The sequence below is a fragment of the Microcaecilia unicolor genome, chromosome 3 (genome assembly GCF_901765095.1).
Source record: "Microcaecilia unicolor chromosome 3, aMicUni1.1, whole genome shotgun sequence".
Classification (NCBI taxonomy): domain Eukaryota; kingdom Metazoa; phylum Chordata; class Amphibia; order Gymnophiona; family Siphonopidae; genus Microcaecilia; species Microcaecilia unicolor.
The window spans coordinates 118,776,420-118,804,026 of NC_044033.1; the positions used below are offsets into that span (position 1 = coordinate 118,776,420).

Below are 27,607 nucleotides of genomic sequence, written 5' to 3' on the forward strand. Positions count from 1 at the left end.
AAATCGCTGTGTTTCTCTTTCAAAATTGTGCATTGAAAATAAAAAAAATTCCATGCATTCCAGCTGCCATTTTTGTTTTGCATCTCAGTGACTCAAAAACTGTCATAGGGTATGGGAAGTGTTAATTTCACTCATGACAGGCTGTATTGAATGCATAAGTGGTTAGATTTGCTGTAAATGATAACAAACAAAACCATCTTTGTATGCAAATTTATCTCATGAATATTTGGCTAAGTGTGTCCTGAGGAATGGGTTGAGAACCCTTGTACTAGTGTAAGCAGCAGAAATCATGCAGGTGCATACACTTACACCGGCTGTCAAGCAGGTGTAAATCTCCACACCTAAACTGTGCAAGCACCTCCATTTATTTATTTTATTTATTTGTTGCATTTGTATCCCACATTTTCCCACCTCTTTGCAGGCTCAATGTAGCTTACATAGTACTGTAAACGGCGTTAACCGATTCCGGTATGAACAAATACAAGGTGTGAACAGTTACAAGGTGATTTCACGGTAGAATGAGGTACATGTATGCTACAGAAAATTGGGGAGAACTTAGAGATAGAAAGGAAGAATTAGGATATGTCCGTTACGGTCTTTGGTTATGTTGTGTCGCAAGTGTCCAGATTTTTTATGTTGGGTCGGTGGGATATGCCCAAAAGATGTAGGAGTCATTCCATAAAGGCCCCTGGGTGCCCAGATTCAGTTATAGAATACTAGTGTAACCTGGTTTCAGCTTGCCTAATATAGGGACCTTGAGCCATAGACCTGGCATAACTGCAGGCATGTCTGCAGCGACAAGCATAATTTACAGTATTCTGTAAGTTATGTGTGTATGTGAGAGCTCCACCCATGTATATGCCCCCTTGCATTTAGAAGCTATGGGGGTCTTTTACTAAGCCACAGTAGCATTTTTAGCTCACGGTAGAAATCAGCTGGTGGAATATAATGAGCGTCTCAGCGTTTACTGCCAGCTGATTTCTACAGAGAGCTAAAAACACTACCACAGCTTAGTAAAAGACCCCCTAGGTAAGCTACGTACACCATTACAGAATATCATGTCTTCTGGCACTTTCAGGTTCAGTGTACACTTATGCTTATAAGTGCTAGTATTCTACTGGGTGAGAGGGAAAAAGTAACCCCTTACAGTTTTTTTACTGTTTTTTTAGCAACTGCTTAGAATTTCAACATGAAATTTTTACAGCTTTATTTGTTGTTACTATCTATGTTTATGTGCCAAATGGAATAAGATTATCTTTAAACCAGTGGCGTACTAAGGGGGGGTGGTGGGTGCGGCCCGCCCCGGGTGCATGCCGCTGGGGGGGGGGTGCCACGCGCCGGTCAGCTTCGTTGTTTCCATGCTCCCTCTGCCCCGGAACAGGTTACTTCCTGTTCCGGGGCAGAGGGAGCATGGAAACAACGAAGCTGACCGGCGCGCGGCAACCCCCCCCAGCGGCGTGCACCCGGTGGGGGGTTCTTTCACCGGGGTGGGGGGGTGATGAGGGGGTTCGCGCTGAACTGGGGGGGGCGCTGCACCCAGGGGGCGGGGCGCATCAGCGACCGCCCCAGGTGTCAGCGTCCCTAGGAACGCCACTGCTTTAAACACGATGAAATTACAGACTTTTTTAGCATGACCACCCAACGATTTTTGTGTGTTCAAAAATGTTTGCACTGTACAACTACCGTTATTTGAAAAAAACAAAAAAACAAAAAGGGGTACCAGCTTACTGTTAATGATGTCTCAGTGACCTAGACTTTTGTTTGGGGAGCAGTGTTGGAGACCTTATCACAAGCTCCTCCTACAGGGACCGATCGACAAGGCTGTTAAGAACGTCTTAAAGCAACTGAAGGCCTGTGTTAAAGCTGGGGGTGGACACGTTGAACATTCACAGTGACTGCGAAATTCTGACGCATTGTTAATTGTATTGTTTGAATGACATTATTTTACTGTGTTTTAGCTTGAGCATTCTTAATGCACAAAAATCACTAGGTAGTAATGCTAAAATAGCATTAAGATAATTAAATGTTTAAAAGTAGTACGTAAGTATGATGACTAAATAAGTATGTAAAATTTATTGTTGAAATTCAAAGCAGTTGCTGAGAAAACAGCAAAAACCTCTAGGGAGTTACTTTTTTTTTGTCTCACCCTGTATATATTAATGTGTGCCTAGTTTATTGAATTGCCTTCTAAATAACACATGAAATAATGTGTAGAATGTTGTCCTACCACTGGCCAAAAGCCAAATTAAATAACTGGGGTTTTTTTCACAAAATGCAAGATAGTTCAGCTCTTATATAACAGGTTGAATAGGACAGACAAGAAAACCCCAACAAACCCCATAAAACAAAAACTATTTTCCTAGTCAAAACCAATCTATTTTCTTTTGGATTAGGAACCTGTAGTAAAAATTGTGGGGAAGAATTTAGCATTTAGAGGTGGCAAAATCGAACAGATAATGAGTGAAATATTTATGGTTAGAATCATGCAAAGGCCTAAACAAAGGAGTTTGAAACATCTAATTTCAGTGGGTAGCCAGTGCAAATTCCTAAACAACAGAATCCCATAAATCTGTTGCCCAGCATGTGTTGAAACCAGCAAAAATATTTGGGTCAGCTCAGCATAAAATCTCATTACAATTGTCAGTTCTGTTAGTGACCAGGGCATGAGTTTAAGTTGCAAGACCATTAACAGGCTCATTTTCGAAAGAGAAGGACGCCCATCTTTCGACACAAATCGGAAGATGGGCGTCCTTCTCACAGGGTCATCCAAATTGGCATAATCAAAAGCCGATTTTGGGCGTCCTCAACTGCTTTCCGTCGTGGGGATGACCAAAGTTCACGGGGGCGAGTCAGAGGCGTAGCGAAGGCAGGACTTGGGCGTGCCTAACACATGGGCATCCTCGACCCATAATGGAAAAAAAAGGGCGTCCCTGATGAGCACTTGGACGACTTTACCTGGTCCTGTTTTTCTTATGACCAAGCCACAAAAAGGTGCCCGAACTGTCCAGATGACCACCGGAGAGAATCAGGGATCACCTCCCCTTACTCCCCCAGTGGTCACTAACCCCCTCCCACCCTCAAAAAACATCTTTAAAAATATTTTGTGCTAGCCTCAAATGTCATACTCAGGTCCATCACAGCAGTATGCAGGTCCCTGGAGCAGTTTTAGTGGGTGCAGTGCACTTCAGGCAGGCGGACCCAGGCCCATCCCCCCCTACCTATTACACTTGTGGTGGTAAATGTGAGCCCTCCAAAACCCACCACAAACCCACTGTACCCACACCTAGGTGCCCCCCTTCACCCGTAAGGGCTATGGTAGTGGTGTACAGTTGTGGGTAGTGGGTTTGGGGGGGTGGGGGGATTCAGCACACAAGGTAAGGGAGCTATGTACCTGGGAGCAATTTCTGAAGTCCACTGCAATGCCCCCTAGGGTGCCCGGTTGGTATCCTGGCATGTGAGGGGGACCAGTGCACTACGAATGCTGGCTCCTCCCATGGTCGTTTCTGAGATGGACGTCCTTGGTTTCCATTATTGCCGAAAATCAGAAACGACCAAGTCTAGGGATGACCATCTCTAAGGCAACCTAAATGTCAAGATTTGGACATCCCTGACCATATTATCGAAACGAAAGATGGCCGTCCATCTTGTTTTGATAATATGGGTTTCCCCGCCCCGCCACCGGGATGTTTCACAAGGACATCCTCAGCAAAACTTGGGCGTCCCTTTCAATTATGCCCCTCCACGTCTCCTAGTAAGGACACACTTTATGAAAAGTAAGGAAAGTATGCACAGCTCTGGAAACCTATCTTTTTAAATTTAGAACTCCTCCTAGTCCAGTGATTCTCAACCCAGCCTTCAGGACACACCTAGCCAGTTGGGTTTTCAATATATCCAGAATAAATATGCCGATTTGGCATGTGCTCAACGCGCATAGGCCCTTACACGCCTTTGTAAAAGGGCCTCTTAGCTGCAAATATAAGTCTGTTTTGTACTGATGGAATAGACATTTCTACATAAATGTATATTATTTTCACCTTGCATAAGATTCATGCATTGAGCCAATGTTGAATTGCAAAGAAAATCAGTATGGCATTCCATCTCACACTACAAAGCCACACTTAGAATTAGGTTTGCATTTATAAGATCCTGGTAAATACCTGCCCATAAACAGAAATAAAAAACATTTATGACTGACCCTCCTGGTTTTAAGAGTCTAGGTTCAATTTTGTCAGTGGTAGGACCTGAATTATGGAATTCTCCCCTAGTGGAGTTGCACTTGGAACAGGAATATTTAAGTTCTATTAGCACTTAATAAATTTCCACTTTCTAGTACTACTACTAATCATTTCTGTAGTGCTACTAAGTGTACACAGCACTGTACACATTATGGGCCCAATTCGGTGTAGTTCATATGCGTAAATCTACGCATATACATTTACGCTAATGAAAAGCTGATGTAAATCCCTGCATGTAGATTTGCATGCACGGGCCCATATTTTATAAAAATGCACATAGATTTTGGAACACCCATGAAATGCCCATTTCCATGCCCCTAAACATGCCCCTTTTTGCCAGAATATGCTTAGTGATGTATGTGCATAAATTCTAATTTTTCCCAATTAGTGCTCGTTATTGCTTGTTAAGAGCTGTTAACAATGCTTAACAGCTTGTTAGAACAATTAATCTATGCATGTATTTATAGAATACACTTAGATTTACACACAGAACTGTGTGTAACTCTAGGTGCGCTATACAGAATCCACGGGTATATGCAGATACTTTCTATGCTCCTAGTGGGCTCACAATCTAAGTTTTATACCTGGTGCAATGGAGGGTTAAGTGTCTTGCCCAAGGTCACAAGGAGCTGCAGTGGAAATCAAACTCAGTTTGCCAGGAACAAAGCCCACTGTACTAACGGTTAGGCGGCTACTCCATTGTAGTAGATGAGTAGATATGGTATGCCAGGATTGATTGTTTTAAGAGCAGAGAGCGTTTTTAGATGTTTTTAGTTTTGTCTGTTTTATAGTTTTTAATTTTTTGTTATGTCTTAGTTTATTTTATTTCATTGCAAACTGCATTGATCATCTTTGAAAGAAATACAGTATAGAAAAAGATGTGTGTATGTATATATTGTGTGTGTGTGTGTATATATATATATATCAATTCATTCATTCATAGGTCTTTTGCTCCCCAGGTTGGGTGAAAGGAATCACAGTCATTATGCAACGGTGACACCTAGGGCCTTTTTTTATCAAGCCATATTAGCAGTCCTCGTTTCGACAATGCTGACAAAGCCCGTTCACTTTGAGTAGGCTCCATTGGCATTACCGTATGGGAAACGCTAATGCGGCTTGATAACCCTACTGAACTGATTTTAGGACCCAAGTTTGCAGGCTTTTGGAAGAACCAAGGGTACATGGAATCTGGCCAATGATTCTCACCAAAGTGACAAGGTAAGGCGAGTTAGGAGGAGATATAAAATAAGAAGGCTCATAGCTCTATATACTACCCCTCATTCCAAAGGAGCTGGAAGCTCAAAGAAGCAACAGGAAACTGTCAGGGTCCTGAAAAATGTTCTGAGGTGCACCAGTTTGAAATTTTATCTACTTTCATAACTGTACTATATTATAGTTCTAGTCAGGGGGAAAACAGAAAAGCTTTCATGTAACTAAGCCTATCAGCCTTTAGCCTTTATTGACCTTAGAGTAGGTGCTTAGATTATAACTCCTGTTCTCCCTTCCTCTGTGACATGGTTGAACTTCCCAAGGCCAGGGAAGAAGAGGATCAGTGTCACTGGTTAATTTGTGTTTGCTGTGATGAAAGCAGCCATTAGTGTTATTCTGTTTGGACTGATGGTGAATTGATTTCTTTTTCAGTCACTGGAAAGCACTCGTCGGATGCTGCAGCTTGTAGAAGAGGTAAGTCCTGTATAGAATTTTAGAATTCATTGTTTTAAACTAATTACTCCTTCCCCTTAAATAATTTCTGCATAACTGCTACATTGATGACCTGATATTTTGAAGCAGTGTCATCTGCATTGCAATCCTGAGGTGTCAGTAGAAGAATCTAGGATAAGCAAGGCTATTCGCAAGAAACATTTTAAATGATAGTCTTATAGCAATTTTGTTTTCACTAGATGTCATAAAAATTGTCTATCAGACTTACTAAGCTGGGAAGTAGGTCCCTTTGGAGTATCAGCTGAATTGGGGAGGGCTTTGTCAAATGCACTGAGTAGGGTGTCTGGGTTTAAGAAAGGTTTGGACAAGTTCCTGGAAGAAAAGTCCATAGTCTGTTATTGAGATGGACATAGAGGAAGCCACTGCTTGCTGTGGGATTGGTGGCATGGAATGTTGCTACTAACTGGGTTTCTGCCAGGTGCTTGTGACCTGGATTGGCTATTGTTGGAAGCAGGATACTGACCCAGTATGGCCATTCTTATGTTTTTATGGTCTTATACCTCAAGAGGTGTAGTTTAGTTTTAACCAGGAGCAACAGCAGGCTAACATGTCTAACAGTGTTCCTGGGGCTACTGAATGAAAGAAGTCATAACACCTCCTAAGAAGCCCACTCCTGCTAACCATAAAGATCCCTGGTGGTCTATTTTGGAGCCCAGTGACAGGCTCCATTTGGCTCTCTCTGGAGTCCGTATCCCTATTTATCTGTTCCTGTCCATAGCATAACCTCTGGATGACCTCTCTCCCTATTTTGCCTGTCTCTGAAAAATTACAGTCATATGTTCTACTTTATTACTAGATCCCTTCACATTTGTCAAGCAACATATTTACAAGCCAAACTTACCAGCTTACAATAGAGAAAAGGCATGCCAGTCTACATTGTTCTGATATAGTAATATGGGGATAAATTGTTCTGATCTAATTACATGGGTCTAAATTCAATCAGATGCACATGAACATGTTTTCTATACAAGATTACATTCAGATGTTTCAGGCTGCATTCTCTTGATACATTAAATTCAATTTTGTCTAGGAAAATGTTTTTTTCCGTTACATAAAACTGACACTGCAAAATGTCTATGGTCAGTGGCATAAAAATACATGATTTGCCTTACCAGAAGTAAGCAATGCTGCAAATTCTGAATGCACTGTTATCCAATTAGCTTACTTATTCCCTATGGTGCCACAAAATTAACTTGTTTTAAACAAGTTATTAAGGGGATAATTGTATAGCAGGCCACCTAACTTGTGTGACAGGTAAGTGCATAGTTTACACTTGTACAGAATATAAGAGCATTACAGAAGGGAAAAAAACACACTACCAAGTGGAAATATCAATAACTATAATTCCCCTCCTTCTCTGTATTTAGTTCACAACTAGGAAGGGATCCTTGAGAAAAGCACAGGAAATAAATTAAGAAAAAAAATAGAAAAGGTAGCAGTCCCTAACATACTCAGGCTGTGGCAAAAGGGAGCTGGCATGTGTTTTACAAGTGCGCCACAGCTGGTAAAAGGGAAGTCTCGACTTCCTGCAGGAAACAGCCAAGTGGCAAGTAAAGCACTTGCCACGTGGCTATTTTTTTTGGGGGGGGGGGAACCCTTACTGCCACCCATTGAGGTACTTCCTGTGTAGCGAGCGGTAAGCCCGTGTTATAAATTTAGACAAATGAGATGGCTTATAGAATACATATTTTTTCATCTTTTAAATTTAACAATACATTTACACGGGAACTTTAAATTAAATTAAATAAAGCTTCCAATTGCAAAACAGCGGGATGATATAATAGAAACTGTCTCTTCCTTCTCTGTGTTTCCTCAGAGACATCCAGGAACATCCTAATCAGGAAACTCAGAAAAGTCACCTGATAGTGTCTAAAAACCATACACAGTAATCATTCCCAGTCTGCTAACAAGGCCTATGAACCAATAAATTTCCTATGACCAAGTTCTCTGATTCTGATCTTTCAAGTAAAGCAGATACATCCAATATATCCATTATTTGTTCTTCTGTATTCAGTCTCTTGTTTTTTTGTTTGCCACAGGAAGATAATAAATTTTACACCACTTTTTAAAGAGAAAAATATATGCATACTTTCCCTTTGACAATTAACCCCTGGAAAGTAGCTGCACACATTTACATGTACTGTTTACTATGTACGAGTTTCCTAGCTGATATGCCCATATTTTATAATGTAATATGAGAGATCACATGATGCACTGAGGGGACCAGACATGTGTGCTACCTCTCTGGGATACTCTCACCCCTCTACCACTATATTTTACTGGAGATTGCCCCTGAAGATGACACTTTTCCCCCTCATATCTTTCTGGACACTGTATGGACAAATATTTGATAAATTTGGAGGGGGGGGGGAGAGATGTCTGAAAAAGGACAGAAGAAGGAGCAGTGCAAACCACGAGTGCCTGAGGGTAAGATGGCCGACTTGGCACTGCTTACTGGGCCTACATTTATAGAACTCCAACTAACTCAGTTCACTGAGGCCATGGAACCCCGATTTGGTCAGTTGTTTGACCAGTTTGCTCATCTGGAGATTCTCCTGGAGGATACGAATCATAGTATTGGGGAGCTTGAACAACATGTATCCTCGCTGGAGGACTTGGCTGTGTGCACTGAGGAGCAACTCATGAGGCTGGAAAAGAAGCTGCATGCTCATGAAGAGAAACTTGAAGACCTCAAAAATAGATCGAGGAGAAGTAACTTATGTATTGTGGGGCTCCCCGAACAAATTTCAGAGAGGTCTTTGGGTACTGTTCTCGAATGATGGCTGGCCTCTGAGTTTGCACTGTTGGATAGTATGGAGCTGTTGAGCCTTGAGCAAGCTCACCAGATTGAATGGCTTGAAGCAGGAAGGAGATGACCTCAAGTTGTTATTATTATAATCCATAACTATGTAAATAAAATAGAATTTTATAAGGATATCATCAAAAGAGGGACACCTTGCAGTATGATGGTGAACCCATCAAAAAATTCCAGGACTACACTGTGAATCTTCAGGAGTGTCAACAGCAGTTCACCCCAGTCTGCTCTGCCTTACATGCGAAAAACATTAGATTCATAAGTACATAAGTATTACCATACTGGGAAAGACCAAAGGTCCATCAAGCCCAGCAACCTGTTTCCAACAGTGGCCAATCCAGATCACAAATACCTGGCAAGATCCCAAAAAGTACAAAACATTTTATACTGCTTATCCCATAAATAGTGGATTTTCCCCAAGTCCATTTAATAATGGTCTATGGACTTTTCCTTCAGGAAGCCGTCCAAACCTTTTTTAAACTCCGCTAAGCTAACTGCCTTTACCACATTCTCTAGCAACGAATTCCAGAGTTTAATTACACGTTGAGTGAAGAAACCTTTTCTCCGATTCGTTTTATATTTATTACATTGTAGCTTCATTGCATGCCCCCTGGTCCTAGTATTTTTGGAAAGTGTGAACAGATGCTTCACATCTACCCGTTCAACTCCACTCATTATTTTATAGACCTCTATCATATCTTCCCTCAGCCGCCTTTTCTCCAAGCTGAAGAGCCCTAGCCGCTTTAGCCTTTTCTCATAGGGAAGTCATCCCATCCCCTTTATCATTTTCGTTGCCCTTCTCTGCACCTTTTCTAATTCCACTATATCTTTTTTGAGATACGGCAACCAGAATTGAACACACCATGGAGCGATACAAAGGCATTATAACATCCTCATTTTTGTTTTCCATTCCTTTCCTAATAATACCTAACATTCTAATTGCTTTCTTAGCCGCAGCAGCACACTGAGCAGACGGTTTCAACGTATCATCAATGACGACACCTAGATCCCTTTCTTGGTCCGTGACTCCTAACGTGGAACCTTGCATGATGTAGCTATAATTCGGGTTCCTCTTTCTCACATGCATCACTTGGCACTTGCTCACATTAAACATCATCTGCCATTTAGACGCCCAGTCTCCCAGTCTCGTAAGGTCCTCTTGTAATTTTTCACAATCCTCCCTCGATTTAACGACTTTGAATAACTTTGTGTCATCAGCAAATTTAATTACCTCACTAGTTACTCCCATCTCTAGGTCATTTATAAATATGTTAAAAAGCAGCGGTCCCAGAACAGAGCCATGGGGAATCCCACTAACTACCCTTCTCCATTGAGAATAATGACCATTTAACCCTACTCTGTGTTGTCTATCTTTAACCAGTTTTTAATCCACAATAGAACACTACCTCCTATCCCATGACTCTCCAATTTCCTCTGGAGTCTCTCATGAGGTACTTTGTCAAACGCCTTCTGAAATTCCAGATACACAATATCAACCGGCTCCCCTTTATCCACATGTTTGTTCACCCCTTCAAAGAAATGTAGTAGATTGGTGAGGCAAGATTTCCCTTCACCAAATCCATGTTGACTTTGTCTCATTAATCCATGCTTTTGAATATGCTCTGTAATTTTGTTCTTAATAATAGTCTCTACCACCGGTCTATAATTTCCCGGATCTCCTCTGGAACCTTTTTAAAAAATCGGCGTTACATTCATGCTCCTGAACCCCGCCATACTCACAGTTTGGGTTAATGAACAGTGGCAGTCATTTGACAACATTCCAGCTGCCCTGGACTGTATACAATGCCTTGTGGAGGAGGTATTTGAGTGATCCTGCATGCCTTGTTTGTGACTTTCTGATTCTTTTGAGTGTCTGGGGTAGAGAGTTGCACGGGAATGGGGTTCGCGGGAATCCCGCGGAACCCGCGGGATTCCCGCGGGGACGGAGGCAGTTCCTGCGGGGTTCCCGCTGGGATGGAAGCAGCTCTGCGGGGTTCCCGTGGGGACGGAGGCAGTTCCTGCGGGGTTCCCGCGGGGATGGTAGCAGTTCTGCAGTCTTCTCTTAGAAGTGTAAGCTGCACCTGCACCAGCCTCTTATCTACCGAATACCAATTTCTTTGAGTGCTGTCTTCTCCTCCTCTTCTTCTTCTTTGCTTTAACAGCACAAATGTGGAAAGTCTTCCATTAAGGAGGTGGTAGAGTCACAAATAATGACGGAATTCAAAAAGGCGTGGCATGAACACAGAGGATCTCTAATTAGAAAATGGATGTTATATAAAACCTAACCTTAAATGGCTGCATGTGTGTGGATGTGTCAAGTGACGCTTAGATGGCGACTCTGGCTGTGATGAACTAGGGCTGATACCTGGCAGACTTGTATGGTCTGTGTCTCATACATGGCAATCTGGTTTAGGATGGGTTGGAAAGGGCTTAGACATCAACTTCAGTGGCTGGAACATGAGGACAGTGCTGGACAGACTTTTACGGTCTGTGTCCCACAAATGAGAAGACAAATAGACTGGAGTGGGCTTCAACGGCAACCCCAGTAGTTGGAACATAAGGATAGGGCCAGATAGACTTCTGTGGTCTTTGTTCCAGAAACACGAAAGAAAGACCATAATCAAGTATATAATATCACACTCGTTGATTTAATGATGACTTGATCATGAGTGTGACTATTGGCAGAGTGGATGGATCATTCAGGTCTATTTGCTGTCACTTACTATGTTACTATTAATCCTCTTTGCTCCCAGGCTGGTGCACAGACCTCAGCTCTGACACAGGCACGAGAATCAGATGTCACCTGACCTACTGGCGCGTGCATGTGGCAACCTCTCAGCACACAGTGCAAGTGAATTGGAGACAAGTCTTACATGTGCGCACCAGAGTGTTCCAACTTCCATTCCTTCCTTGCCTACAGTGCTGTGGCTCAAATCCAGAGAGAAACTGAGGGAGCTAACTGGAATTTTCTTTTATGTACCATTAAAATTCTTACGGGGACGGGTGGGGATGGGTTAAATTCTTGCGGGGACGGGTGGGGACGGGTTGGGATGGGTTAAATTTTTGCGGGGATGGGTGGGGATGGGTAAGCTTCCAGCGGGGATGGGTGGGTACGGGTAAGATTCCAGCAGGGACGGGCGGGGATGGGTAAGATTTCTGTCCCCGTGCAACTCTCTAGTCTGGGGTTTATCAGACATTGCAATACTGGACTGTGGTGGTTGAGGAGAACTGTTTCTTTTTAAGATTTTGAACATGCACTTCTTTTCACATAGATCACAATTAGGTAGAAGTGTTGAGGGTTCCCTGGCATCTAGGAAGGTCTTGTTTTCTGCTGCAGATTGATGCAATGGGAGTGGCTCTGGGGAAGTAGGGTGAGATTGTGGGGGGGGAGTGGAGGGGGTATTGGGGTAGGTGGTGGACTGTGAGATTGGGTTGGCTTGTGGAGTTTGAAATATATGTAAGCCTGTGTGTGTATGTTAGGGAATCATCTGTTTGGCATTAACTGTGTATTTGTATGTACTATTAGAACTGGAGGAGAGATCATCCTGGTTCTTGTTCCTTGAGGTAATGGTTGGGCACCCTGAGAGCCCCTTGTCTCAGCTTGAGGGTCTGAAGAAACTTGCCTGGTGGCTGCCATGAGTTCCACGTTCTGTCGTTTTGCATCTTGGAATGTGGGGGGGAGTGGCCTGAACTGTCAAATGTGCTAAAAGTTTGGCAGCCCTGAACCGTAGTGTTGTGGACATGGCTTGCCTCCAGGAGACCTGGTTCATGGATACTGAGCACCAGAAGCTCCAGCACCTCTGGATGGGGGAAGTGTTTTATACATCTTCAGGGCAACGTGGGAAGGGGGGGTGGCCATCTTGATTAGAATGACGACATCCTATTCTGCACAAATTATTTTTAAAGATACTCAGGGGTGGTATCTACTTTTAAAGAGAGTTCTATGTTTTGGTGATCTATGATCCTATGCTTTTTGAGAAATCCTTTTATCCTCAGTTGTATAAGCGGTTGCTTCCCTTTCATGATCGTCCCCTGATGGTTGTTGGTTGACATGAATCTTGTTCTGCATCCTAGTGAAGATAGTACATCCCAGGTGGATTTGGAGGGTAGTATTTGTATTTAGCACAGATTGCTGACTTTGTAAAGTTTCTTCAAGAAAGTTGGGAATGCTATTTAGCTATGAACTTGCAACACTTAGATCATCCCCAATTGTTTTGGGATACCACAAAGGTAGTGCTGAGGGGGGAAATTATCTCTTATACTAGCGCTCGGCGGAAGAAATTAGACACGAGTATAGTTCAGCTTGAGCAGCAATTATGACTAGGGAAATGGGCGTATATCCGAACAAAAACCCATGCCGCCAAAGATACGCTAGATACATTGCTACTGCTTTCGACTCCTAACCATGACTCACTTACTCAACACCCTCACTTATCACCCCTATCACTGCAATTTCCCCACCCCTAGCTGTCTGTTCATCTGTCCAATTTAGATTGTAAGCTCTGTTGAGCAGGGACTGTCTTTTCATGTTAATTTGTACAGCGCTGCAAAAGTCTAGTAGCGCTATAGAAATGTTTAATAGTAGTAGTAGTAATACTACCCAGGCTGCATTAAATACACTGCTCCATGAACGTGCTTCCCAGAGTATGATTTGTCGGAAGTACAAATTTTACCGATATGGGAATTGTGTGGGGAAATATTTAGCCCAGGTGGTTAAGCATTGGGGCAGATCTTGAGCACTGCCTGTGTTGCATGATTCTTCTGGGACATTTTTCGAGGGCACTTTCAATCACTTTACGCAGATGTGGACTGTGCCTCGGGAGAGGCGACTCATTCCATTTTAGATCTAGGTGAATTGCCATGCCTGCCTGAGAAGGTGGTAGAAGTGCTTAATATGTTTCTACAAATGAAAGAACTTCAGGCGGCTATCAAGTCCCTGAAATTCTGGACGTCTCCTGGAGCATACGGGTTTGCGAGTGCATTTTACAAGGTGCTCCAAGCACAGATTTTGAGACCTCTCTTGGGATTATTATCAGGCGGTGGTAGAATCTGGGAATTTTCCCCTCTATGATAATCTGACTCTTATTTCTCTTATTCCTAAGCCGGGTAAATCTCAGAACCATGTGGATTCTTACTGATCAATTTCATTTCTCGGTGTGGATGTGAAGCTTTTGGCTAAAGTTTTAGCGACTAGACTTGGGGCCGATTTGTCTATGTTAGTGAGTGAATCGCAGATGGGGTTTGTGAGGGCATGGCAGTCTGTACTCAATGTTTGGAAGATCTTTCTTGCTATATACCATTGTAAAGCTGGTGAGCTTCCATCTTTGGCAGTCAGTTTAGACACTGAGAAGGCCTTTGATAAGGTGCACTGAGCTTATCTGTATGAAGTCTTGTCCCGGGTTGGGATCGGTGGATGGTTCCTATTGGCAGTCCATGCACTTTATTATGAGCGTCAAGCCCAAATTTGGTTAATTTTAACTCAGATGTTGGCCTTTTCCATCCAACAGGAAACCCAGCAGGGATGTCCCTTATTGCCACTATTATTTGTCCTATGTCTAGAACCGTTGCTTCGGTGGACTAATACCGATCCTTTGATCCCTAGGGTTGAGATATCTTCTGTGGAAATCAAAGTGTTTGCATTTGTGGATTATTTGTTTGTGATACTAACTTCATCTCAGGCTGCTTTGGCACAGTTGCTATTCCTTATTACCGACTTTGGAGAATTTTCAGGGTTTATCCTTAATTATGCCAAATCGGTAGCCCTTCCCTTGCTTTCTGAGGTGCAGATCTCCTGGGTAGGCTCTTTTTCACTTACATGGAAGACTAAGGCTTTGACATATTTGTGCGTGTATTTGCCCTATGATCTCTCTGCCTTTTACAGCCAAAATTTGCAGCACCTATTAGATGATACCGCTTGCAAGCTGCAGATCTGGGCTGCTTACCCTCTCTCCCTTTGGGGTCATGTTGCTTTGTTCAATATGATGTTAGCACCTAAATTACTTTCTGTCTTTCAGTAATTGCTGCTTTATCTTTGGTACTCTGATGAGAGATTCCTTCATCAGTTTTGCAGTGATTTATCTGGAGGAGAAAGAGACCTCGCTTGTTGATGGAGGTTTTGCAGAAGCCCCGGGTTCATGGGGGAATGGGATTGCTGAGTATGTGATATCTGACAGTGGCATGCGGAATGAGACATATAAATAATTGGTAGCAGAGAATGAGTTACTTTTCATGTACAGATTTCGAAATTAACCTTGTTCCAACTGTTCATTTCATCACATTCTGCATGTCACAAGTCCTTTACCAGGGGAAATATTCAAAAAGTATCCATTTTTGTATAAGAGCCGGAGAGTCTAGCGTTGGCTATATCATTGCCATGGTTTCACAGCAGGAGTGACTCCTTACCTTTCTATATGTGATATCTCAGCTTTTCCACCAGGTTGAGGACGTGGTATTTTTTTTTATGGCTGGGCAGTAAAAGGACTTAAATATTTAATGCATGCACTTACAGAAGAGGGTAGCCTGAAATCTTTTCAGGATGATTTTTTGTTGGCACTCACTCACTCATGCATTCACTTATCTACTACATCTGCGACATTATGTCTCCTCTCTGTTGTGGACTGACTTCTAAATTATATTTTTATTAAAGGTTTTGTCATACAGAGAATGCAAAAGTAAACACAAAATCAACCAAACCCCCCCCCCGAAAATTAACCCCCCCCCCTTAAAAAAAAAAAAAAAAAAAAAGTTCCATGGCAATACCCGGAGACAAATTGCAGGGTTACACAAGTTCAAGGAGTGCTATGTGGCTCCTGACAAAAAAGGTCTAAACGAGCCCAGGTCCTCAAAACAGACCTAGTATTTCAACGTCTATGGGCCAAAATTGTTTCATATTTTCTGATCACGCATACATAACTCCACCATTCATTATAATTCAGGTACACATTATTTTTCCAGTTGGAGACAATTAAATGCAAGGCAACAGCTAGCAGTATGTTATACAATTTCTTATCAGACTCCAAAAGAGGGATAGTGGACTGACTTAACAGAGGAAATTCAGGAGACCATTGCTGATGCCTTCCATCATCAATACTTGAAAGACTCCATCACTGACTTGGATTATAGGAGGCTAGCTTGCATGTGGTCTTGGGACCTTTCTTGCGAGATTTTTCCTTTTGTTACTCTAGGATTATGTGGGTCATTTGCACAAGACTGTTGAAAACGTACTACATAAGGAATTTTATACAAATTTGTGTTGCAAACATACATCTCTCCCCATCGAGCAGCTTGTGGTTGAATCCATCTGAGAGGTACTTGTAAGAAGTGTGGCTCTCTCCGGGCCATATGTTTCGGTGCTGTCCTTTTATTGGGCAGTTTTGGACTGCATTGCTACATACCTTGAACTTGTGATGGTCTTGTGAGGTTAAGCTGGACCCCCTATTTCTGTTTGGCCTCTACAAGCTCAATAATCCTGTCCCGAGAAGTTTCTAGAGGTTCCTGCATCATGGGATACTATTCGGCATCAAAGTGATCTTGTTGTTTTGGCTTCATCCGGGTTACCTCCCTCTTCAGCATTGGAGGTCCTACATGTTTGAACAGATGTTGATAGAACCTGCACAAGTTCAGGACTTTTCTAGTCCCTGCGGTCAAACATTCCAGATAACTTGGGACCCACTTTGGTTAACACTTCCCCTGATGGCACGTAGAACATTTAAGCTACCCCCTGTTGGTTCTTAGGTTTAATTCTGTGAGTTGTATAGACACACATACAGACTATCTGAATGTTTCTTTGTGAGGGTGGGGGTAGGGTGGGGTTACACTGTGGGACATTACAGCATTTGCATTTTATGATTCTACTTGTTTGTCTGTTTTCAATAAAATGATTTAAACATAATGTAATATGCAATACATCCAAATCCTACCCCAACTCCACTCTCAGGAACAGCTCTGCTTAAATCAAACATGTGCAAACTAGTGTGTGCATAAGTTTGCCTGTGTGTAGCTCAGCCACAGAAACAGAGCATGATGGTAGAAAAGACAATACAGCCTAGTCTGCCCACCTGAACCAAATGGCCATTCTATAGACGTCCTTCCTCTTCCTTGAGAGATCCTCTGTAGTTGTCCAGTACTTTCTTGAAATCAGATACTGTCCTTGTTCTCACCATTTCCTCTGGAAGGCTGTTCCATGAACCCACCACATTTTCTGTAAAGAAATATTTCCTTAAATTAATCATGAGTCTACACTCTTCACCCCTATCTGATGACCCCCCTCCTTCCAGAGCTTGTTGAAAGAAACCTCCCTCTTGTGCATTTATACCTTTGAAGTATTTAAATTTCTCTATTATATCGCCCTTCTACTTTTGTCCTTCAGAGTATACCTGTTTGGATCTTAAAGTTTGCCCCCATATGTTTTATGACAAAGATTTCTGACTAGTTTACTAGGCAATTATATAAAAGGCAATTTCTGCATGTAGCAAACCATTTTACTTATGAACATACCTTCTATAATAACACCCTAAGAATCCATTTGACACTTCTACATGTTCATCTTTGATCTGATTATAAATACACATGTGGAGGGTGATTCTGTAACAAGGTGCCCATTATAGACACTGGTTATGGTGATTATTTTAAATCTATTCTATATAGAAGTAGGTGCCTCTTTTTTGTATAGAATACTATCACAGCTGGCCAATAAAAATGTGTACACTAAGGCTTAATCACACCAACCTTATAGTTGGTGTAACTGCCATGCCTAGATGTTAGCACAGTTGTGCATCATAATTTGCAAGTGTACCTGTGTCCTCTATCCATTATCTGCTCAAACTACACCCATGCACATTTCCACTAGAAGGTATTCTATAACAGGTCATTTGCACACATAAGTACATAAGTACATAAGTAGTGCCATACTGGGAAAGACCAAAGGTCCATCTAGCCCAGCATCCTGTCACCGACAGTGGCCAATCCAGGTCAAGGGCACCTGGCACGCTCCCCAAACGTAAAAACATTCCAGACAAGTTATACCTAAAAATGCGGAATTTTTCCAAGTCCATTTAATAGCGGTCTATGGACTTGTCCTTTAGGAATCTATCTAACCCCTTTTTAAACTCCCTCAAGCTAACCGCCCGTACCACGTTCTCCGGCAACGAATTCCAGAGTCTAATTACACGTTGGGTGAAGAAATATTTTCTCCGATTCGTTTTAAATTTACCACACTGTAGCTTCAACTCATGCCCTCTAGTCCTAGTATTTTTGGATAGCGTGAACAGTCGCTTCACATCCACCCGATCCATTCCACTCATTATTTTATACACTTCTATCATATCTCCCCTCAGCCGTCTCTTCTCCAAGCTGAAAAGCCCTAGCCTTCTCAGCCTCTCTTCATAGGAAAGTCGTGGCCACTTCTGCATGCAAATGAATAGAATAACATTTATGTACCTTCCTGTCACCTGAAACTAGGTAGCTGCTAAACCAATGGAAAAAAAAAAAACAAGTTACCTACTGCAAAACCTATTCAGTTCCATGTGTATTACAATAACAAAAAACTGAAACACTACATCTGAGAATTACAATAAAAACACCACATCCTCTATAATGAAATCATCCCACATATTTCTCAAAAAAACCAAGGTTTTAAGATGCTTAACGAACTGATGAAGGGAGAGAGTTCCAGACTGAAGCTGCTCGATAGATTAATGAAGAAGATAATAACCTAAGAGGTCTAACCAGTTTCATTGAGGGAAAGCTTATTACCATTTCTGTGATAGTTGCTTGTGTAAAAGCTGAAAACTTTCTATCAAGTATAATGGAACATTTCCATATAGAGACTTGAAAATAAAAATACTATACATAATTTAAACTGAGCTCTTGAGACCACAGATAACCAATGAAGTTTATGAAGATAAGGAGTAATTGGTTTACCTTTATGTAAAGGGTATATAACCCTAATTGCTAAGTTTTGAATCATTTGTAACTTTTGATAAGCATATTTGTACAGCCCACATAGACAACATTGCAATAGTCTATTCTTGATAATAGGAGTGATTGCACAACAAGATGAAAGGTTTATATCTCAAAATACTTTCAAATACACCTCAATTTCCTTAACAACAGAAATTTTTTTTTACTATCTTATTTACTCGATTTATGCACAAGAAGAGCTCAAAAGAGAAATTATTATTTGCGATAGAAAAAATCTCTCTACCCAAAATATCCTTGTTAAGCTTTAACCAAAAACTCAAAACCCAATGTTCTATAATCTCTAAACATTGCTGAATACCTCTTAACATATCAAAGTTATCTTTAGGTACTGGCATTAACACCATGATATCATCTGCATAGATAAAGGATTGTATCTGTAATCTGTCAAGAGCGGTTAAAGGTTGTAACAATAAATTAAACCAAGGGGGAAAAAATGGTGAGCCCTCTGGTACATCACACAGGATCCCAAGAATCGGACAAAACCCCCTGCATTTTTGCTCTGTACTGATAACTGGTCAAAAAACCTTTGAACCAATTTAACACAGCACCCTGCATCCCATAACTATCTAACAATAATAATAGTAACTCATGATCTACAAGATCAAAAACGCTCAACAAGTCAAATTGAATAACAATAGAACTTTGACCCTGACTGAGCAAATATTTTCCATGAGCTATCAGGGCTCTTACAACAGTTTCAGTACTAAACTTTTTGTGGAACCCTGGCTGAAAAAAAAGAAACAAATTAAATGTTCTTAAATAATCTTCTAATTGTTCCATAACCCAACCTTCCATAGTATTGAAGCAACTGGTCTATAATTTGACACTTCTTGAAGATTTCCCTTAACATTTTATGGTATATGGGTTAGAATAATATTGCCATAAGCACATAAGCACCACCATACTGGGAAAAGACCAAGGGTCCATCAAGCCCAACATCCTGTCTCCAACAGTGGCCAATACAGGCGTCAAGAACCTGGCAAAACCCATTCAAATTTTTTTAAATTTTTAATAATGTTCAATGGACTTTTCCCTCAGGAATCTGTCCAAACCCCCTTTAAACTCTGTAAGGCCAGCTGCTGTCACCACATTTTCCGGCAACGAGTTCCAGAGTCCAACTACATGCTGAGTAAAGAAAAACTTTCTCCTAGCTTCATCTTGTGTCCCCTGGTTCCCTCACTTAGGACCCCTTTCATAAAGTGGCAGTAAGCCCAGCAGTAGTTCCCATCCACAGTGTGCCCTCATATCTGGCACTACAAAAATATATTTTTTTTGTAGCGCCGGTGTGTACCCGGCAGTAATCACTGTCTGGTTACTGCTGGGTTAGTGCCGGAGCTCTTACGGCCACCTCAGTGAGTGGTGGTAAGGGCTCCCCCCCCCCCCCCCAAAATGACCATGTGACAAGTGCTTAGCTTGCTGCATGGCCATTTCCTAAAAAAAAAAAGAAAGACCTTTTACCTGCTGTAGTAAAAGGGGACCTCAGCACGCGTCAAAAATATGTGATGATGCAAGCGTAGGCCCCCTTTTGCTGCAGCTTGGTAAAAGGGGCCCTTAAGTGGCTATTAAGCCTATCTGTCAAAAAAGCAAGAAACAAGGTTGAAACACATCTTATTATACTGGCAGGGCAGGGATCTAGCACGCAGGTAGATTTTGTATAATTTTTCAACAATTTTTTATCAGTACCCATAGCAATACTTTCAAAATGACTTCAAATCCTATCCACCGGGATATCTAAAAACTCTCCCTCAAGATATAGAATATGACAGTTAGAATCAAGAATTTATATCCTTGATACTATTTTATTTCTTAAAAAACTCAGCCAAATCACACGAGGAAGGGGAGGAGGAAATTTTAGACTTAATTAAGGGCACCTTTTACAAAGCCGAGCCTTTTACAAAGCTGAACTAGCTCGGTTTTGTAAAAGGAGCCCTAAATGATCTACATTCATTAATGAATTAACTATTTTCAATATTTAAAAGTTGTTGTCATCTAATAGACATTGAATAGAGAAGCTTCTTCAGCTCAGAAAAATCTGGAAGCTTTTGAGAAGTCTTAACCCACATATGAGACATTCACTGCATGTTTTTGTTGCATTGGACCTCCCTCTATGGATGTGCATTCACTAGCAATGTCAGTTTTAGGCCAAAACCACAGGAAAATAGCTGTAAGTTAGGGTGTTCTGAAGCATGTACACGCTCCACAAATACTGGGAACTCTCAGCAAGAGTGTGTACTATTGAAAAATAGCACACAACCATCCTGAATATGGCATATGTTTTGTTTATGGTTTATGGTGTCTTGTATTTGATATAACACCTTTCCTGAAACATAACAACGCAGTTTACATACTAAGGGGTCTATTTACTACAGTGTGGTGATGAATTTAGTGTGTGCTAAATGATAAGATGCCCATTATCCCCCTGATTCTGTAAAGGTTACCAAAAATTGCATGCACAAATTTAGGCATGTTCCCAGTTTGTGAATGCAATTTAATTGAATGAACCAAGTAGTGCCAATAATTGGCTTTTTAACAAGCAATTATTGGCACTAACTAGATTGAATTGGGACCAACACACGGGATCTGCACCTAAAATTTAGTCCAAAAAAAGGGGCATGGATATGGGAAGGTCATGAGCATTCCTGGGTAGAATGGGGGTGTGGCTTTGAGTTACACATGTAATTAGAATAATGGCGCTCCAGGTGTAAATTTAGACACAGGAATTTACACCATGTTTTTGTTGGTGCAAATGGCTGCACTTAAATTTATGCATGACTTTCCGCTTAAGTGTGTACTCTATAAACTGTGTTGAACTTTAGGAGCAGTTTATAGAATACCATTTAAGTGGGTTTTCTTTTGGCACTAAGTTTTTGGGCATCAATTATTGATTTGTTACATTTGTATCCCACCTTTTCCCACTTATTAGTAGGCTCAAAGTGGCTTACATAGTTCTGGAGAGGTGGTTACAGACTCCAGTTTGAACAAATACAGTATAGGGGTACTATTTTTCAAACAGTAAAGAAGTATCGGTAAATAGGTTGGGGTGATTCAGACAAAATGTTAGGGTATGATCATGTGTCGGGGTAGAAAACTGTCCGTGTAGAATTTACCCCATATTCCTTTGGGCATATTACCATTTAGTGGTGCTAAATTTTTTATTGCACATTAGTAAAAGGACCCCAAAATGCAGTTAGAAAAGAACTCCAATACCATATAGAACAGACAAATAAGAAAAGCAACATTCACACAGAATGTCATTGAAAAGCGTAAAAGAAGCAGATTCACTAAAGTAGGCATTGTGAAGACTGGATATTCTTTGCAAACAGTGTGCTCTACTGAAAAATAGAACGCAATGCTCCTGAATAGGACACACTTTTTGTGGACTGCATATTGTCTCAAAGAATATGCTCTTTTAATGACATTGCCCCAAAACATAAATGCCTAAAAAATGCCTATAAACGAAACAGAATGAAAATATTTGCTCTGCACACTCCTACCTCCCTTAGAGGTCCATTTACTAAGCTGTGTTAAAGACTAACATGTGCTTAACACAGCAAAAATAGCCTAATGCAGGATGCACTAAAGCACTCTGCATTATTTTTGACATGTTTGCACCACTAAACATGCAGTAATTATTTTTTTGTAATTTTTTTTCAGGGGACATGTCAGGGGCAGAGAGTGGGTGTTCCTGCGCTAACCAGTTAGCACATCTACATTACCATGTGATAACTGGTTAAGAACATAGCATAATAACATAAGAATAGCCATACTGGTTCAGACCAATGGTCCATCTAGCCCAGTTTCCTGCTTCCAACTGTAGCCAATCCAGGGGAGGTGGTAGGGTACATGAGTAGGGCTATTCCAATCACTATGTGGACCAGGGCGTTACCTAGGGCAAAGCAGTTTAAAGGGGCAGCATCAATACGGAAGCCAGTGTGTTTACAGAAAACTCATCATGGCCAGTGTGGGACTTTGAGTATCCAGGCATGTTCAAGGACTGCTGGATTCTACTCCCTCTGAAATATCTGTTTCAGAAGAGGTAGGACCCATCAGACCTTGCTTAAGGTCCTGCTTGACCACAATGAACTGCCTCTAGGTATTCTGACAGACATACCAATACCACCTCAGAGAGGTTAAGGAAGAGAAGAGCAGCCACTGACTGAAGCATAGAATTCATTTAATCTCTCCACTATGGCTTTATCTTCCCTGAGTGCCCCTTTTACCCCTTGGACATCTAGTGGTCCAACTGACTCTTGCTTTTAATATACTTAAAAATGTTTTACTATGTGTTTTTGCCTCCAGCACAATCTTTTTTTGAAAGTCCCTCTTTGCCTTCCTTATCAGCGCTTTGCATTTGACTTGCCGTTCCTTATGCTGTTTCTTACTATTTTCAGTCGGATCCTTCTTCCATTTTGTGAAGGATTTTCTTTTAGCTCTAATAGCTTCCTTCACCTCACTTTTTAACCATGCCGAATGTCATTTGGTCTTCCTTTTTCTTTTTTTATACATGGAATATATTTGGTCTGGGCTTCCAGAATAGTATTTTTGAAAAGCATCCATACCTGATGCAAATTTTGACCTTTGCAGCTACTCCTCTAAGTCTCATTTTGAAAGTTAATTGCTAACGTATTGGATTTCCTGTGTGTACTTACTCTAAAGCCAATATCAAATCTGATCATATTATGATCACTGTTATCAATCGGCCCCAGCACCATTACTTCCTGCACCAGATCATGTGCTCCACTAGGACTAGAATTTTTCCTCCTCTTGTTGGCTTCTGTACCAGCTGTTCCATAAAGCAGTCCTTCATTTTGTCAAGGAATTTTACCTCCCTAGCTTGCCCTGATGTTACATTTACCCAGTCAATATTGGGGTAATTGAAATCACACTAAACAATATTGGAATCTGTAGAATTCAATTCACCCATTGAAATCACCCATTATTATTGTGTTGCTCAGTTTGTTAGCCTCCCTAACTTCTGATAACATTTCTACATCTGTCTTTCATCCTGGCCAGATGGACGATAGTACACTCCTATCACTATCCTTATTTCCCCTTCACACATGAAATTTTGATCCATATGGATTTGAAGATGTGTTTTGTTTCCTGCAGAATGTTCTATCTATTTGATTCAAGGCCCTCCTTAACATACCCCTCAATGTCCCACTGGTTATCCTCCTTCCACTAGGTCTCAGAGATTCCTATTATATCTAATTTTTCATTTAGTGCAATATATTATAAATCTCCCATCTTATTTGTTAGGCTTCTGGCATTCACATATAGACATTTCAAACTAACTATTATCAAGAAGGACATCTAGATCCTTTACCTAGCATTGACTCCTAATGTGGAACCTTGCATCATGTAGCTTTAGTTTGGGTTCCTCTTTCCCACATGCATCAATTTGTAGGGTTTTGAAATTGCTGCTATCCTTGTGCATGCCAACAAATACATGTGCACTCCTTTTGTAAAATACCTGGGGATACCTAGGGATTTAAGAACATCCAGATCTGGACATTTCAATTTTCAGTTGAACATTTGGGCCAGATTCTATAAAGCGAAGGTACTTACCTGTAGCAGGTATTCTCCGAGGACAGCAAGGCTGATTGTTCTCACTGATGGGTGACGTTCAATGGCAGCCCTAGGATTGGAGATTTCCCTAGCAACAAAGTTTGCTAGAGCCCTCGCACGCACATGCGCACACCGCGCATGCTCGACTGACTTCCCGCCCGTAACGCGAACGTGCCTCAGTCAGTATATAAAGCAAAGACAAGAGAAGATTCAACTCCAAAGGGGAGGTGGGCGGGTTGGTGAGAACAATCAGCCTGCTGTCCTCGGAGAATACCTGCTACAGGTAAGTAACTTCGCTTTCTCCGAGGACAAGCAGGCTGCTTGTTCTCACTGATAGGGTATCCCTAGCCCCCAGGCTCATGCAAAACAACAAACAGGGTCAATTGGGCCTCGCAACAGCGAGGACATAACAGAGATTGACCTAAAAACTGAAACAACTAATTGAGAGTGCAGCCTGGAACAGAATAAAAATGGGCCTGGGGGGTGGAGTTGGATTCTAAACCCCAAACAGATTCTGCAGCACCAACTGCCCAAACCGACTGTTGCGTCCGGTATCCTACTGGAGGCAGTAATGAGATGTGAATGTGTGGACTGAAGACCATGTCGCAGCCTTGCAAATCTCTTCAATAGTGGCTGACTTCAAGTGAGCCACTGACGCTGCCATGGCTATAACACTATGAGCCGTGACATGACCCTCAAGAGTCAGCCCAGCTTGGGCATAAGTGAAGGAAATGCAATCTGCAAGCCAATTGGAAATGGTACGTTTCCCAACAGCCACTCCCCTTCTGTTGGGATCGAAACATTTGGGCGGACTGTCTGAAGGGGCTTGTCCGCTCCACATAGAAGGCCAATGCTCGCTTGCAGTCCAACGTGTGCAACTGACGTTCAGCAGGGTGGGTATGCAGACAGGGAAAAAATGTTGGCAAGACAATTGACTGGTTCAGATGGAACTCCGACACCACCTTTGGCAAGAACTTAGGATGAGTGCGGAGGACTACTCTGTTATAATGAAATTTAGTATATGGAGCATGAGCTACCAAGGCATGAAGCTCACTGACTCTACGAGCTGAAGTAACCACCACCAAGAAAATGACCTTCCAGGTCAAGTACTTCAGATGGCAGGAATTCAGTGGCTCGAAAGCAGGTTTCATCAGCTGGGTGAGAACAACGTTGAGATCCCATGACACTGTAGGAGGCTTGATAGGGGGCTTTGACAAAAGCAAACCTCTCATGAAGCGAACAACTAAAGGCTGTCCCAAGATACGCTTACCCTCTACACGATAATGATAAGCACTAATTGCACTAAGGTGAACCCTTACAGAGTTGGTCTTGAGACCAGACTCAGACAAGTGCAGAAGGTATTCAAGCAGGGTCTGTGTAGGACAAGAACGAGGATCTAGGGCCTTGCTGTCACACCAGACGGCAAACCTCTTCCATTTGAAAGAATAACACCTTTTCGTGGAATCTTTACTGGAAGCAAGCAAGACTCGGGAGACACCCCCAGAAGAACCCAAGGAGGCGAAGTCTACGGTCTCAACATCCAGGTCGTGAGGGCCAGGGACTGGAGGCTGGGATGCAGAAGTGCCCCCTCGTTCTGAGTAATGAGGGTTGGAAAACACTGCAATCTCCATGGTTCTTCGGAGGACAACTCCAGAAGAAGAGGGAACCAGATCTGACGCGGCCAGAAGGGAGCGATCAGAATCATGGTTCCGCGATCCTGCTTGAGTTTCAGCAAAGTCTTCCCTACCAAGGATATGGGAGGATATGCATATAGGAGGCCCTTCCCCCTATAAAGGAGAAAGGCATCCGATGCTAGTCTGCCGTGGGCCTGAAGTCTGGAACAGAACTGGGGGACCTTGTGATTGGTCTGAGTAGCAAAGAGATTGACCAAGGGGGTGTCCCACACTTGGAAGATCTGATGTACCACTCTCGAGTTGAGAGACCACTCGTGAGGTTGCATTATCCTGCTCAACCTGTCGGCCAGACTGTTGTTTACACCTGCCAGATACGTGGCTTGGAGAAACATGACCTCGAGCCCAAAGTCACATCTGGACGGACCAACGTCCTTGAGTGTGAAGCCCATTGACATGGGCTTCTCACCCCAGGAGAGACACGCCCGTAGTCAGCACTTTGTGCGGCTGAAGAATTTGAAAGGGACATCCCAAGGTGAAATTGGAGCGAATTGTCCACCAATGTAGGGATTTGCGAAAAACCGTGGACAGTTGGATCACGTCCTCTAGATCCCCCGCAGCTTGAAACCACTGGGAAGCTAGGGTCCATTGAGCTGATCTCATGTGAAGACGGGCCATGGGAGTCACATGAACTGTGGAGGCGATGTGGCCGAGCAATCTCAACATCTGCCGAGCTGTGATCTGTTGAGACGCTTGGACCCAGGAAACAAGAGACAGAAGATTGTCTGCCCTCGCCTCGGGGAGGTAGGCATGAGCTGTCTGGGAGTCCAGCAGAGCTCCTATAAATTCTAGTTTCTGAACTGGAAGAAGGTGGGATTTCGGATAATTTATCACAAACCCTAGTAGCTCCAGGAGTCGAATAGTCATGTGCATGGACTGTAGAGCTCCTGCCTCCGAGGTATTCTTCACCAGCCAATCGTCGAGATAAGGGAACACATGCACTCCCAGTCTGCATAGCGACGCCGCCACGACTGCCAGGCATTTTGTAAACACCCTGGGCGCAGAGGCGAGACCAAAGGGTAGCACACAATACTGAAAGTGCTGTGTTCCCAGATGGAATCGAAGATACTGCCTGTGAGCTGGAAGGGAATGGCCGTAGACATTTCCCATACAAGGGAAGAGAAAGACAGACTCTCGGGGGGAGAAAGCTTTCTCTCTGGCGAAGGAGTAGGATCAGAAGGAAGACCACAAGACTCCTCATCAGAGAAATATCTTGGGTCTTCCTCTGCCTCCCACACAAGTTCCCTGACTTCAGTCCGAATCTGGGCCAGTCTCGACGCCGAGGAACTATGTCCTTGATGGCGGTGCAGAGAAGAAGACTCCCATGCGACGAAGCTCCCTCCAGCGACGTCGACGGGGAGTCAACTTGGGTGGCAGCAGAGGCCGATGCCGCAAGCGGTACCGGTGTTGCAGTCGTCACCACAGGCGGGGAGACAACTGCCGCATCTCTCGACGGCACTGACGGCGCAAGCACCAGTGGTACCGGAACAGATGGTTGCAGCAGTCCTGCTAGAATCCCTGGAAGAATGGCTCGGAGGCGCTCGTCTAGAGTGTCTGTCGAGCAAGGCAGTGGGGCCGGTACAGGCGACGAAGTC

General features: G+C 42.6%; 1 protein-coding gene across 3 annotated transcripts in view; it reads left to right on the forward strand.

The window, feature by feature from the left end:
- Positions 1-27,607, forward strand: part of LOC115464700 (synaptosomal-associated protein 25) — a 161,319-nt gene that overhangs the window by 74,543 nt on the left and 59,169 nt on the right. For all 3 annotated transcript variants that reach the window (XM_030195063.1, XM_030195061.1, XM_030195062.1), the window contains exon 3: positions 5,877-5,918. In XM_030195063.1, coding sequence (XP_030050923.1) covers positions 5,877-5,918 — 42 coding nt within the window. The remainder of the gene's footprint in view (positions 1-5,876; positions 5,919-27,607) is intronic.